Source organism: Caenorhabditis elegans, chromosome I (genome assembly GCF_000002985.6).
Source record: "Caenorhabditis elegans chromosome I".
Lineage (NCBI taxonomy): Eukaryota > Metazoa > Nematoda > Chromadorea > Rhabditida > Rhabditidae > Caenorhabditis > Caenorhabditis elegans.
The window spans coordinates 13124054-13138959 of NC_003279.8; the positions used below are offsets into that span (position 1 = coordinate 13124054).

Genomic DNA, 14906 nt, shown 5'->3' on the forward strand with positions numbered 1-14906 from the left:
GAAAAAAAAACTAGAAATTTTTCAAACTGCAAAAATTAAACATTTATTTCCTTACAACACAAAAAAAAGTTTTAAACGTTGAATGATGACTGCAATGAGTATCACGAAAAGATCAATGAACTTCAATTCAAGAGACTTTTCGAATTTTGTGCACTTTCGCAATCCTTCTTCCATTCATATAAAATCAGTTCCATATTTCTGATTTCAATGTCAGCATGTTTCTTTAGTTTAATGTTACGCAGCTTGCTGACTGCATAATTTAACATATTCATCCTATCCTTGAAAGCTTTGAAAGCCGTGATTGATTTGTCCAGCTCAGAGAATGTGCTCAAAAATGTGTTCAAACTATTTCGAACATCAACGATCTTGTTGAGAATCTGTTTTACCACATTTGTATTCGCACCGCCTTTCATACCATCATATCCTTTGAAATTCGACACTTTTTCTGATGCTTCTTCCAAATTATCCATTTTATTCTTTACAAGAGTCACGAGAATCTGAAGAAAACTGTGCAGAAATTGGAACTATTTAACTGTTACCTCGCGATTCCTTGTACTTATCGTTTGTTTATCATCATTGCTCAGGGATTTGTGAACCACCGTCACCGCTTTCGAGATTAAAGCCCAGATATGCTTCACGTGCTGGACAGTACTATTATATTTTTCTTCAAGAATATCATTTCTGACTGCTTTCGCCAGATCTCCTTGTTTCAGTTTCATCTTCAAGTCGATTTCTTCACATTTGGTCTGATGTATGAATTTCTGTTCTCGCATGCTCTTTTCCGCTTCCGACATTGATCGATTCAAATTTGATATAGTTTCTTGGTGTTTTTCAATTATTTCTCTTTTTCTCAATTCGTGATTCTCAATGTCAGATCGTTGTTCCTCCTTTGCTTGCATTCTCTGAAATTATTTCTATCGCAACATACTTCTACAGTAACCCGACACAATCCTACTAACCTCCACACCTTATCACATCAAAATGCAAAATCTAGTCTTGTCCTAAACTACAATTATACTACAATACTCCTACAGTAGCCCCAACCATATCCCCCACTACCCCTAAATCAATTTAAAAAAAAAGCTAATTTTTTCCAAAACGACAGATATCCCACAGTACTCCTACAGGACAACTACATACTGCTACAGTACCCCGACCAAAATCAATTTCTCTTCATTAAAAAACTAAAATTTCTAAAACTACAGTAAGACTGCAGTACCCCGACCATATCCCTCCACCTACCTCAAACCGATATCTCTTCAAAAGGCAGAAACTCAATTTTTCCTAAACTACAGTATTCCTACAGTACTCCTACAGTATCCCTACAATACTGCTACAGTTCCCGACCATATCCCTCTACTAACCCCAGAGCAATATCCTTTCACAAGAGAGAAACTCACATTTTCCAATACTACAGTACTCCAACAATACCCCTTTAGTAAAACTACAGTAGCTCCACAGTATCCCAACCCATGCATATAACTAACCATGCTATGTTCCATATTTTGAATATTACTCCTAAACTGTTCTTCCTCTAATTGTAACTCGTTCCGTTTATTTTCCAATTCACTGTTGTTTGACTTTTTCTTATCCGCTAAGGCAATTCGTTGTTCTTCTCTCAATTCTTTCATATTATTTACATGATCATCTTGAATTCGCTTCACCTATTTCAAAAAAATATATTTAGTAAGGATTAATATATTGTTCAACTCTGATTTTACGAGTACATCCTCTCTCTCTTGTTGTTTTCAATTTTTATCGCTTGTAACCCTTTTACGGCTACCTGAATTTAAAAAATTGAGGATTTACCTTCATTTTTTTTTTCATATTTCGCAGTTTAAAGGTGCAATAGCGCCAGTGAGGATTTTGCCTAAATTTTCTTATGATGATCCAAAATGAGCAAATATCATAATAAAAAACTCCAAAAAAAATTTGGATTTTTCATAATTTTCGGTCAAAGTTTTTGCAAACTGCCAGAATTTTGAAAAATGTGAGCTTTTGAGGAAATCCAAAGCAATTTCTTATATTCCAACCCCTACAATGTTTTCATACAAATAATTAAAACAGAATTTAAGTATTAAAAATGTAGGAAACATTTTTTTGGTCGACTTTCAAAATTATGAGTGGCAAAACTGAGTAACTGATACTTTTTGACAGCGCATATAAAAATTTACAAGTTTTTTTTTGAAAAGTTTTATTATGATATTGGGCTATTTTGGCACCAAAGGAGAAGTTTTTCGTTGTTTAGATATTTCCTTATTTTGAACTGATTATGTTTTCAGAACCAAAAAAAACGCATTACATTGTTGCTAAAAACTATTTGGGTACTTTTCCTTTTCTACCCCGCATTTTTCTGGAACATTTTCTTTAATAAAAACGTGAACTTTATGTGTTTAGGCAGTTATTAATGTTGTTTTCTAAGCCTAAAAATGAAAATAGTATTAAAATAAACATTCACGTGAGAATTAAATTCGAATAATTCAATGGTTGGAATATTCTTTTAAAAATGCGGGGTAGAAAAGGAAAAGTACCCATATTTGTTTTAGGCAACGAAACAAATCCTCAAAAAAGTCCCAGTCGCTCCTAGACCAACTCATGTTTGCAGAGCATTCTGGAAAATGAAAATAAAACAATAATCAAACATTAGAATTTGAGAAATTCAGATTTTTGAGTAATCTATATTGTATAGCTAGAAATACCGAAAAATTCTAGGAACAAGTACCTCAGATAGCTTTGAGACAATTTAAAGTTATACATACTTCTTTCATTTGTGGCAGTATTTAAACAAATTTTAGTGTTAGCAAGGTGATGAAAAAATCTTTTCTATTCCTTATGACATGTGGCAATCACTTATACAGTTTCATTTTTTATAAGGAATTTTCGATTATTCCTTTTCGAAAGTGTTATTAAAATATTGGTCTTTGCTAGTTGTATCTTCAAATATAAACAACTGTTATCAATATTCATTTCATTTCAGTATTCATAGTCCTTTTCCGGTTTTCCGTATTTTTAGAATATGTAGCATAATGTCATCATTAATTTTTTCGGGCTACAAAATGTTCAAAATTTAGGGCGAACTAGGTGCAAAAAAAAAGAAAATGAGTGACGCGACCTCCTCCCGCAAACTGGAAGCTTCTGAAATATCCAACGAGCTAAGACAACATCTGGCACGTATTTTGGAAGAAGAGAAAAAACACCACCAAAACATGTTACGACATTTGAATTCCAGCGCTGCAGAGAAGAAAGCCACAGAGGAAATACATAGGAAATCGGTATGTTCGTTCTTATCAAAGTTGTGAATTAAGCGCTGTGGTTTGTAGTTTGTGGTACACGCGGGACTTCAATTCATTATTAACTGGGCTTTCAAGATGGCTCGGCAACCTAGGTTGTTGAATCGTCAAATTGAAACGCGAATTTAATACTTTTAAATGAAGTGTAATCTGAATTTGTTTAACAATTGTGTAAGTTTTCGATTAAGCCGGCCTAGCTCTCTTTAAGACGACAAGCCCCTATGTCACAAGCCCATCGGTTGGCCTTTTGCCACCTCTACTTAAATTTTTTTTTAGGTTCAAAAACTCGAAAAAAATACATAACCAATAAGACACAGTTAAAAATGCAACAACAAAAAATAAAAGAGAAGGGAGAACAAGATGTTAAAGAAGTTAAGCAGCAACGTGCAAATTTTGAAAAACAACGAACAGAATACCTTGTCAACCATCACGAAACGATGAAGGAACTAAATAAAGACAAATTCAAAAACATTAAAAAGCAGAGAACAGAGAAGCAAATGTTGAAAACGGAAGAGATGAATGCAAAAAGGTAAGGAGTGTTACCTGAGGTGTGAAATTTATCCAGGGCACAAAAGCTGAACATAACGTAGTTTGTTATTTTTGTAGTGGGGATGTAGATTGCGGTCGGAATTCACACAATTTTTTATTGCATATAAAATTTCATAAATTGAATCGCAAATTATATTTTTGGCAAACGACAAATTGCTGAATTTTCCGGAAAAAACGACAATTGCCAATTTGACTGCAAAATAAAATTCAATTTTTACTTTGCTAAAATATAATAGTGCTGGGCTTCGCAACCTAACATTTACAAAATTTTAAGAAGTGATGGGGTAAAGTTATGCCCTCAATTTGTTGTTCAACGAGGGTTCAACAATTGACAGTTTTTCCAATACTGAAGTTGAAATCTTTAAAGAACGAGAAATGTTTTCAAACTTTTATATACATAGTTATATTCGATCCACAATTGTTACTAGTTTTCTATTTTACGGCGATAAGGTTTTCTATTTTGGCAGCAAAAATCAAATATTTTATTTCTTCACAAAACAAAAAAAATTTTAACGTTGAATGATGACTGCAACAAGTATCACCAAAAGAACAATCAAAAGAACAATCAAAATAAACTTCAGTTCATAAGACTTTTCGAAGTGTGTGCAAATTTGCAATCCTTCTCCCATTCATTTAAAATCAGTTCCATATTTCTGATTTCAATGTCAGCATGTTTCTGTAGTTTAATGTTACGCAGCTTGCTGACTGCATAATTTAACATATTCATCCTATCCTTGAAAGCTTTGAAAGCCTTGAGTGATTTGTCCATCTCAGAGAATGTGCTCAAAAATGTGTTCAAACTATTTCGAACATCAACGATCTTGTTGAGAATCTGTTTTACCACATTTGTATTCGCACCGCCTTTCATACCATCATATCCTTTGAAATTCAACACTTTTTCTGATGCTTCCTCCAAATTATCCATTTTATTCTTCACAAGAGTCACGAGAATCTGAAGAAAACTGTGCTCAAATTGGAACTATTTAACTGTTACCTCGCGATTCCTTGTACTTATCGTTTGTTTATCATCGTTTGTCAGGGATTTGTGAATTACCGTCATCGCCTTTGAGATCAGAGTCCAGATATGCTTCACGTGCTGGACTGTACTATTATATTTTTCTTCAAGAATATCATTTCTGAGTGCTTTGGCCAGATCTCCTTGTTTCAGTTTCATCATCAAGTCGATTTCTTCACATTTGGTCTGATGTATGAATTTCTGTTCTCGCATGCTCTTTTCCGCTTCCGACATTGATCGATTCAAATTTGATATAGTTTCTTGGTGTTGTTCAATTATTTCTCTTTTCGTCAATTCGTGTTTTTCAATGTCAGATCGCTGTTCCTCCTTTGCTTGCATTCTCTGAAATTATTTCTATCGCAACATACTTCTACAGTAACCCGACACAATCCTACTAACCTCCACTCCTTATCATATCAAAAGGCAAAATCTAGTTTTGTCCCAAACTACAATTATACTACAATATGCCTACAGTAGCCCCAACCATATCCCCCACTACCCCTAAATCAATTTTAAAAAAAGCTCATTTTTTCCAAAACGACAGGTATCCCACAGTACTCCTACATGACAACTACATACTGCTACAGTACCCCGACCATATCTCCCTACTAACCAAAAATCTATTTCTCTTCATAAAAAAACTAAAATTTCTAAAACTACAGTACCACTGCAGTACCCCGACCATATCCCTCTACTAACCTCAAACCGATATCTCTTCAAAAAACAAAAACCCAATTTTTCCTAAACTACAGTAACACTACAGTACTCCTACAGTATCCCTACAATACTGCTACAGTTCCCGACCATATCCCTCTACTAACCCCAAAGCAATATCCTTTCACAGGAGCGAAACTCATATTTTCTGATACTACAGTAACACTACAGTACTTCTACAATACCCCTCTAGTAATACTACAGTAGCTCGACAGTATACCAACCCCACGCATATAACTAACCATGTCATGTTCCATATTTTGAATGGATCTCTTCAACTGTTCTTCCTCTAATTGTAACTCGTTCCGCTTATTTTCCAATTCAGAGTTGTTCGACTTTTTCTTGTTCGCTAAGGCGATTCGATGTTCTTCTCTCAATTCTCTCACGTGTTTTACATGATCATCTTGAATTCTCTTCATACTTATTTGCCGGGGCACCTATTTCAAAAATTATATATTTAGTAAAGACTAATATTTTCAAACTCACTGGGTATCTTATTCGTAGGTATCCCAATTTATAGTCTACTGCGTACACGTAGTTTCTTGCTGCCTGAAAGTTTGAAATTTAAAAAAGAGGGAAATGGTGAATTGTCTTAAATTTGAAAAATAAGTTTCCTATAATGATGCTTACACTCATGTTAATTTTTTATCCGCCGTATTGAAAAACCATAAAAATCAGTCAAATACCTTGCAGGCAAATTGCTAAAAAGTATGGAAAAGTTGTAAAATAAATTCAGAGAGACAACTTTTAAAGCAAGAACTGCTGACTATTCCTCACAATATTATTCTTATCAGTAACTGTTCGACGGCACGAGGTGTAAGTGAAACTTCCGAAATTGAAGTGAGCCTCAAGAACTACTCGCAGTTTTTATTTATTCCTTAGAAAATTATTTAATTGTTTTTCTTTCTTCCTCATCAGTTTTTCGATGAAATTCCCTAGAGAAGCTACATACTAGCACAAAACACAAGTTAAGATTGGGCCAGTTGTGCTCAAACTAGATCGTTGTAAATTTTGTTCCGTGCAATAATTTTTGCAACTAAAATTTTCAAGAGCTGTCTGCACTAAATGTTTTTTTTTGTTGTCCAATGTGTTAGTTGCTTCATCGAGCAGCAGCATTTTCAGATTCCGAACAACATGCCTTCCAGAAAACTTGTACAGAATGGACAGTGTATCGCGATATTCGGTGATTTTGCTCAGTCAGCAAATTTATTGAGAACAAAAGAGAAAAAACAAACCAATTATAACACAGTTGAAAAGACAATTAAGATGTTTTCTTTCAATCCTCCAGATTAGTTTGAACTTTGTCCTTTGGTGCAAAACTCTAAAGATCCATCCCATTTTCTATTCGTTTTTTCAAATACGTCACTGCATAATTGGTTTCAGTGACATCTGGGATCAATTTAATCATTCTCTTCAGTCTGTCATTTTTGGTTTGAACGCTTTCAAAAAGTTTTATCGAATTGGTATTCGGATCGTCCGACAACGAAACTTGAAATCGTTCTAAATGCATTAGAATCTCCCGTGCAGACTTTCCAATCTCTTCAGCGTTTTTCTGCACTGGTTTAACCATGGTGTGATCTGTGGTACAGAAAATTGATATCTCCAGGCACCTATCTTGTAGTTCTGCTATTTTGCTGATGATCATGGAAACAATATGCTGCAATATATAAAATGTCTTAATTTAGATTTTTTAAACCCCGAAAATTGCTAGAGTTTCACAACCAAGTTATCTATTGGTAGTAAACTTTGTATTGTAGTGTTCACGGAGCAATCGTTCTAGCGCGACTAATAGATGTTTAGTTTTTTACACATTTCTGGTGCTACAGCAACCAGTATACATTACATATTACATATATAGTATAATTAGTTCACACTACAATTCCTCTCAAACAGAATAGAAAAAAAAACGCGCGGAAAACTATGTACTACGCAGAGGCAAATGCGCTCTATAAAACGTAAAGAAATCCAACCTGTGTCTACCGATTAAACGGGTAGTTCACATGCATTTCGATACAATTTGTGACGCAATTTCGCGACATTTCTCAAAGTTTCTCGGCATTATCCGACATCCAGAAAGCGGACAAATTATGTCGCAAAATGACGTCACAAACTGTATTGAAATAAACAATTCTCCATGAAACAACAAACCTCACATAGTCCAATATCGCTTTCCAATGCCGATCGTTTACATCCGGTTGTTAGTTCAAATGTGTGATCCGCCAAAGAGTCGACTTCGTCTGTAAGATCTTGTCCAGCGCTTACTATTCTCTTGACAGCAACAATGAAAACAGCTTCTTTTCTGTCCTTCTTCAGTTCATTGCCGACGTACACCTTTGTTTCCGGAGTCCATTGTTCTAGCGCATGCATTCGTAATTCACGATCTACTTTATTTTGTTGATTACCCAACTTGATTTCATTGGTTCTCTGCATTTCGTTCAAAACATCGGCGTTGTTCTCTTCCACGGTCTTCCAGATTTTCAGTCCAAATTGTTTCCTCTCGTTATGACACTTTTCTTGAAATCGTACATTCTGAATTGAAAATAGGTTTGTGTGTGGTTAAATGCATTTCTGGGAGAATCTAGATTCTACTCACCTTCTCTTTCAACGCGTCGATTTCTGCAAATATTGTTTCTTCGATGTGATTTTTATTCTCATAGGCCTGTTTCAGCATTTCTTGATCAATCTTCTCCCTCGTCATCAGTTCCTCTTCATACGCGTTTTTTTGGTTTCTCAATGCCTGTTCTTCCCTCTGAATTGCTTCGAGTATTTCTTTTTGACGTGACGCGTTCATCCTCTTTCTTGTTGTTCTTAATTTTTGTCCCTTGTAACCCTTTTACGGCTACCTGAATTTGAAAAATTGAGGATTTACCTTCATATTTTTTTTTTATTTTGCAATTTAAACGCCAGTGGAGATTTAGCCTAAACACAGTTATAATGATCTAACTATAAAATGACTAAATATCACAATAAAACTATTGCCAAAAAAAATTGAAATAAAATGAGCTGTTGAGAAAATCCAAAGCAATGTCGCATATTCCGACCCTCTACAATAATAAAAAAAATTACAGAATAAAAAATGTAGAAAACAATTTTTTGGTCCATTTCCAAAATTATGAGTAATTGCAACTTTTTGAGAGTAAATAAAAAATGCAAAAATAAAAAAATTCAAAAATCAAACATAAGAATTTGAGAAATCTAGACTTGAAGTTTGTTTGTTTATTCGAAATTTGATAAAATAGTAACAAAATGTAATAAATAGAAGATCAACGGGGAAAATCGAATAACACATAAAATAAGAAAGACCCGTCAGAGTCCATCTTAAGTGTGAGAAGTAAATACTATTTGACATAAGAGGATAAAACAACGAGAAATTTAAAAGAATGAGATTTGTTGGTTTATTAGGTACATAAACTGGGAGGGGGAAAGGAATGTTGATACGTTGTGAACTATACTGTTCCAAAGGGGAACGACATTAGAAAAGAAACCTTTGGACTTTGGATTGACTAGAGAAAGGAGCATCGGCCGACGTTGAGATCTGACATGCAAAATGAATCTTTTTGAATCTGGGAAATGTACAGCGCTTGTTATAATTTTATACAAGAGAATAAGCTGTGATTTTAAGCGTGTTGAGCGGGCAGAGACTTATGAGTTATTTAGATTTTCTAGCTAGAAGCACCAAAAATTCTAGGAAGTAGTTCCTCAGATAGCTGAGGCAATTTAAAGTTATACACACTTCTTTCATTCGTTGCAGTATTTCAACAAATTTTAGTGTTAGCAAGGTGATGAAAAATTATTTCTCTTCCTTATGACATGTGGCAACGACTTATACAGTTTCAGGAGGAATCATCAATTATTCCTTTTGAAAAGTGTCATTGAAATATTTGTTCTTGCTAATTGTAACTTCAAATATAAACAACTGTTATCAGTATTCCATTTCATTTCAGCATTCCTTTAATTTTCCATATGTTTAGAATATGTAACATAACGCCATCATTAATATTTTCGTGTTACATTTTTTTAATTTAGGAGGAACCCGCAATAGGTGCAAACTTCTGAAGCTTCTGAAATATCCAACGAGCTAATGCAAAATCTGGCACGTATTTTGGAAGAAGAGAAAAACATCATCAAAACATGTCACGACACTTGAATTTCATCGCTGAAGAGAGGAAAGCCGCAGAGGAAATGCATAAGAAATCGGTATGCTTGTTTTTGTGAAAGCTCGGGGTACACGCGGACCTTCAATTCATTATGAACTGGGCTTTCAAGCTGGCCCGGCATCTTAGGCCGTTAAATGGTCAATTGAAACGCGAATTCAATACTTTTAAATCAAGTGTGATCTGAATTTGTTTAACATTCGTGTAAACTTTTCAATTGGACCGGCATACAGCCCTGTAAGACAACAGGCTCCTAGGGCCCATTAATTAGGCCCCATACTTCTAAAAAGGCTTTTTGCGACTTCTATAAGAATAATCGCGCGTTTTGAAACTTGAACATTTTTTTTTAGGTTGAACAGCTCAATGAAGAACACAAAACCAATATGGCAAAATTAGAAATGCAAATAAAAAAAATAAAAAAGAAGGGAGAAAAAGATGTTAGAGAAGTTAAGAAGCAACGTGCAAATTTTGAAAAACAACGAGCAGAATACCGTGTCGAGCATCACGAAACTATGGAGAAACTAAAGCAAAAAAAAATCGAAGAAATTGCTCAGCAGAAAAAAGAACAACAAATATTGAAAATGGAAGAAATGAAGGCAAAAAGGTTAGGAAATACCGTTTATGTGAAATTTATCCAAGGCACAAAAGCTAAAAAATAACGTAGTTTCTTCTTTTTGTAGTGGGTCTGTAAATTGGGGCCAGAATTTTTCGGAAAAAACGGCAATCGCCAACATTTTTTTAATGGAACCAATCTTTTATAAATTTGAAGTTTACGAAAAAGTAAGAAGATTCAATAAAATTATCATGTTAAAAAAGGAACTTTTTCAAAATTCAATTTTTACTTTGCTAAAATAGTAATTCAAGTGGGCTTCGCAACCTAACATTTACAAAATTTTAAGAATGTTAACATTTTTTAGTGAACGAAATGTGATGGAACACCAAATTCGAATGACAAATATGAATTATGCTCAAAACATGCTATCAAACATAGAAAGCGGACAAGCGAGTTTGGCCGTCATTAAACATATGGAAAGTTGCATTAAATCCGTCAATGTGATCTCAGATCTTTTGAAAGATCTGAAAATTTTGGTAAGTTTAATAGTAATTGAAAATGTACTATTTCCTCTCATTTTTTTTTAAATAAATTAAACTTCAATTTATTTACTCATTTCAAAAAATGTGATGCCCATTTTTCCTATTTAGGATTAGAAATGGAAATTCCCTAGGCCTAAAATATACTAAAAACTTTGCACATTTATTTTAATATTGAAGGGAAATAATACACAAGTACCAATAAATTTAGTGTGAGGACAAATACAACTACGACTACTCTCCTACTGATATGAAAATAATCAAGTACATGTCGGATAAAATAGAAAAGAAGATATCGAAGTTTGAATTTCAAAAGCAACAGCTTGAAAGTAGTATCTCTCAGGAAAGTGATGCAGATCCCCAAGTGGTTGACGACTGTTCGGTGAGTTTGCATTCTCGAAATGTTATATTTCATTTTAAAAAGTGATGCTGGTTCTGTGGCAAAACAGTTTAAGAAAGATAGAAATCTGCGCTGGAGAAGTGATAATTTTTTTTTCAAAGTTGTTATTTTAAAAATGGTGTAATCGAATATTAAGAAAAGTTTGCTTTATTAGACCCGAATTTAGCTGGAAACATCGAGTTTCATAATAAAACTTCTTGAAAACAGCTCAATAGAAAATTGCATTAAAAAATAACCTGAAGTTAGTTTAAATTTGAAATTTGAAATTATCCTGTAACTATGAGTATACATGTATTTATGTTGAGAGGTGTTCAATAAGTTTCATTTTGAAATGCGGTGTTTCCAGGCAATTTCGGGTCTAATAAAGCAATAATAAATTTCGGCTACGCCACCTTCAAAGGTTCACCAATTTCTAAACCAAAATTATAAGTATTGCTCGAATGTTGGTCAAGATACATGTTGAACAAGAATTTTTCAACGTGCTCAAAAAACACTTCAAATTCAGGAAATGTCAAATAAAATTGATCAATGCATGGAGTGGAGTGACTTTCATTCAGTTTGTACAACGTTGCCCCGTCTTGCTGCACAACAGGATCATGCTCGTATTAGTGAAATTATGAACATTATCGACAGTTTGATTGATAACTTTAGTGATATTTATGAAGAAGTTCAGCACAAATTGATTCATTGGCAACGACGTGGAACATTTTTCTGGAAGGCTGACTGAGAACTACATGAATAGGAATCTTTGCTTTGCAGCTATTTTCAACAAATTAAACTGTACATATGAGCTTACTGTTTTGCATTCATCCATAGACAATTAATGTAATTCAAAATTAATAGACATAGTGCACTCGTGTGTGAACATGAACATTAAATTCCTCTTCTTTATAATATGTTGGAACTACGTCGATTTTTCCTTATAATCTTTGAAAAGTGTCATTAAAATATGTGTTCTTGCTAATTGTAACTTCAAATATAAATAACTCTTAATACTATTTCATTCCATTCCAGAGTTTATGTAACCATTTATATTGATGATATTTTTGGTTTGTAACACTGGAGTTTAATTTTTTTTTAATCTTAAAATTTTCCCATTTTATGCAAGTAAATTTTATACAATGCAATAATACAACCTATTTATTTACAGAATAAAAAATGATAAAAAGTTGAACGTCGACTTCAACGAGGTACAAAAATAGAACAATGAACATTTTATTTACAGGAATACTATTGAGGATAAATATCAAAAAAGTTACAAAAACGAATAAATAAATTTATTATAACACAGTTGAAAGGACAATCAAGATGTTTTCTTTCAATCCTCTAGAGATGTTTGAACTTTGCCCTTTGGTGCAACAGTAGGAAGATTCAGAGCTAGTGTTTCTCTTTGTTTTCTCAAATACGCCACCGCATGGTTGGTTTCAGTGACAACTGGCATCGAGTTAATCTTCGTACTCAAGCTGTGACTTTCGGTTTGAACTTTTTTGTACAGTTCCATCGAATTGGTAATTGGATTGTCCGACAACGAAACTCGGAATTGTGTTAAATGACTTTGAATCCTCCGAACAGACTCATTGATTCCTAGAGCGTTTTTTTGCATTTCTTGAACCATTCTATGATCTGCGATGGCATAGTTGGAAAGATCTATGCAACTGTCTTGTAGTTTCGATATTTTGCGGTTAATACTGGAAACAATGATCTGCAAAATACATAGTTATCATTATTTTCTAAGAGAAGAGTGGAATTAGGATGAATGCTTATAGTTTATTGAAAAATATTATTTTAAGCTTAAGCTAATTCTATTTTGAGAATTTCCTAGGATCCTGGTACGGTCGAAAAATGGCTCACTATCAGTGGGGGATATTGAACCGGTGACGGGCCAATGACGGACGAATAGCGGCCTTTGGTTAGCCATAGAGCCGTCTGCGGCTTTTTGAGCCGCCGATGGGCCGATGTTGATCCACCTTTCCCTATCCAGCTTTCCCTATGATAATACAACAAACTAACCTCACAAAGCCCAATGTCGCTTTCCAAAGCCGATGCATCACTTCCATATCTAAGCTTTAATGTATGACCTTCCAAAGAATCAACGGTTTCTGGAAGATCTCGTCCAGCTTGAATCATTCTGTTGACAGCAGCAATGAAATTCGTCTCTTTTCTGTCTTTCTCCTGTGCCTGACCAACGTGTATCTTTGTAACCGTATTTCCTTCCTTTAACGCCATGATTCGTGACTCATGAGTGAGTTTATTTTGTTGATTACCCAACTTGATATGATTTGTCTGTGCACTTTCTTTCAAAACTTCGTCGTTGTTTTGTGCTGTCGTCTCCTCAACTTTAATTCCAAACTGCTTCTTTTCGCTATGACATTCATCTTGGAATCTTTTGTTCTGAATTTAAAATAAATTTGTGTTTTGAATCTCTTCACCATTACCGCCCGCGAACAAGGTCTTAGATTTTCAAGGTGCCCGCGAAACAGGAATTTGAATTGTTCTCGGCGAAGATTTTGGAAAACTAGGACCCCAGCCAATCATTCAAGAGTTTCTACTCACCTGATCTTTCAACGCAGACACATTTGCAAAAATGTTTCCTTCGGCTTGAAGTTTATTCTCCTGAATCAGTTTCAGCGTTTCTTGATCATTGTTCTCTCTTGTCATAATTTCCATTTTATCGGCATCTTTTTGGCTTCTTAATGCCTCATCTGCCCTTTCCGCTGCTTTCACGTTTGCTTCAAATTGCGATTTTCTGAGCTCATCCTCCCTCTTGTTGTTCTCAGTTTTTGTCGCTTGTAACTGTTCTAGAGCTGCCTGAATAAAAACATTATAAGGCCGGACGCGAGTCGTTAGGAGTTCGGCTTTGTAAGTAAGAAAGAAAATTTAACAGTTCTTAAAATTTTTCTTTAAGAGGAGAACGGCTGATGTGTAGCGGGCGTATGTTTTTTTTTTTTTAATTTTATGTTTTTTTTACAGTAAAGAGAAACCGATGACACCAGACGTCCGAATGAAACGGATTTCCGGTTTTCCAGTACCATCTATAAAGTCACCTGTCTCTGTATATCTGCCCGTTCTTCCTCGGTTTTTCTTTGCGATAGTTCAGAGCTTCTCAAATCTCTCATACGCTGACGATTGCATTCATCTCGTCTCTCCTGATCCTCTACTTGCATCTTTCTTTGCAACTCAGCATCCCGCGCTTCTTTTTCCTCTCGTTCTTTTTTTTCTTTCTCCTCTTGTAATTTGCTTGATCCAGAACCCATTTTTATGAAACAATCTGAAAACTAAAAAATTAGTACAAACGGAGTAGTTTTAGTAACAAACGGAATAACAAACAGAGTAACAAAAATTTTTTTTTGGGGATTTCAGCACTGGTAGTACCATTCCAAAAAAGAAATATAATTTACAACTCTTCTAAATTAGCTCACATGTTATATCTAGCTTTAAAATTTTACCCATCTACTCAGAAAAAAAAACGTTGCATATCAAGAGTTTTGAAATTCTCAATGGTTATATGGATTTGTACAAAAATAACGAAATTAATTTAAAATAACGAGACTAAAAAAAATATATTTTATGAGTTCTTCATATTCAAAAAAAAATGAAGCGAACAAAACTAAATTTCGCTTGATAAGGACTTATAAATGAAGTTAGAGTGTTATCAATATGATGAAATTTAACACCCATTCCTTAGATTCGTT

General features: G+C 34.3%; 5 protein-coding genes, 1 non-coding gene and 1 pseudogene across 9 annotated transcripts; 3 read left to right on the forward strand and 4 right to left on the reverse strand.

The window, feature by feature from the left end:
• Positions 1 to 114: 114 nt before the first annotated feature.
• Positions 115 to 2597, reverse strand: pals-11 (Protein containing ALS2cr12 (ALS2CR12) signature; the record flags this gene model as incomplete). Of its 2 annotated transcripts, NM_001306450.3 has the most annotated exons (4): positions 123 to 497; positions 540 to 902; positions 1488 to 1664; positions 2532 to 2597. In NM_001306450.3, the coding sequence occupies 4 exons, from the start codon at positions 2595 to 2597 to the stop codon at positions 123 to 125; spliced, it is 981 nt and encodes a 326-aa protein (NP_001293379.1). The 2 variants fall into 2 exon arrangements, with proteins under 2 accessions (NP_001040636.1, NP_001293379.1); NM_001047171.5 differs by lacking the exon at positions 2532 to 2597 and having other exon boundaries at positions 115 to 497; positions 1488 to 1631.
• A 501-nt stretch (positions 2598 to 3098) lies between these two features.
• On the forward strand, positions 3099 to 3823 carry C17H1.12 (annotated as a pseudogene). The gene is made up of 2 exons: positions 3099 to 3276; positions 3567 to 3823. Coding segments are annotated over exons 1-2 (435 nt in total).
• Positions 3824 to 4416: 593 nt separating this feature from the next.
• On the reverse strand, positions 4417 to 6334 carry pals-7 (Protein containing ALS2cr12 (ALS2CR12) signature; the record flags this gene model as incomplete). Of its 2 annotated transcripts, none has more annotated exons than NM_001381241.2 (5): positions 6199 to 6334; positions 6055 to 6117; positions 5811 to 6005; positions 4834 to 5196; positions 4417 to 4791 (listed from the first exon to the last, which is right to left on the reverse strand). In NM_001381241.2, exons 3-5 carry the CDS (start codon positions 5985 to 5987, stop codon positions 4417 to 4419), a joined length of 915 nt encoding a protein of 304 aa, NP_001366918.1. In that variant the 5' UTR covers positions 5988 to 6005; positions 6055 to 6117; positions 6199 to 6334. The 2 variants fall into 2 exon arrangements, with proteins under 2 accessions (NP_001366918.1, NP_001368490.1); NM_001381240.1 differs by having other exon boundaries at positions 6199 to 6294.
• A 425-nt stretch (positions 6335 to 6759) lies between these two features.
• Positions 6760 to 8413, reverse strand: pals-5 (Protein containing ALS2cr12 (ALS2CR12) signature). The gene is made up of 3 exons (NM_060899.6): positions 8162 to 8413; positions 7717 to 8097; positions 6760 to 7225 (listed from the first exon to the last, which is right to left on the reverse strand). The coding sequence occupies exons 1-3, from the start codon at positions 8357 to 8359 to the stop codon at positions 6890 to 6892; spliced, it is 915 nt and encodes a 304-aa protein (NP_493300.1). The 5' UTR covers positions 8360 to 8413; the 3' UTR covers positions 6760 to 6889.
• 21ur-13800 lies at positions 8211 to 8231 on the forward strand. The gene has a single exon (NR_050668.1).
• Positions 8414 to 9594: 1181 nt separating the features above from the next.
• pals-9 (Protein containing ALS2cr12 (ALS2CR12) signature) lies at positions 9595 to 12103 on the forward strand. Its single transcript, NM_001025831.4, has 5 exons — positions 9595 to 9765; positions 10073 to 10326; positions 10640 to 10811; positions 11026 to 11196; positions 11720 to 12103. The coding sequence occupies exons 1-5, from the start codon at positions 9700 to 9702 to the stop codon at positions 11939 to 11941; spliced, it is 885 nt and encodes a 294-aa protein (NP_001021002.1). The 5' UTR covers positions 9595 to 9699; the 3' UTR covers positions 11942 to 12103.
• A 233-nt stretch (positions 12104 to 12336) lies between these two features.
• On the reverse strand, positions 12337 to 14491 carry pals-6 (Protein containing ALS2cr12 (ALS2CR12) signature). The gene is made up of 4 exons (NM_060900.2): positions 14259 to 14491; positions 13768 to 14022; positions 13225 to 13605; positions 12337 to 12916 (listed from the first exon to the last, which is right to left on the reverse strand). Exons 1-4 carry the CDS (start codon positions 14466 to 14468, stop codon positions 12533 to 12535), a joined length of 1230 nt encoding a protein of 409 aa, NP_493301.1. The 5' UTR covers positions 14469 to 14491; the 3' UTR covers positions 12337 to 12532.
• Between the last annotated feature and the right edge of the window lie 415 nt (positions 14492 to 14906).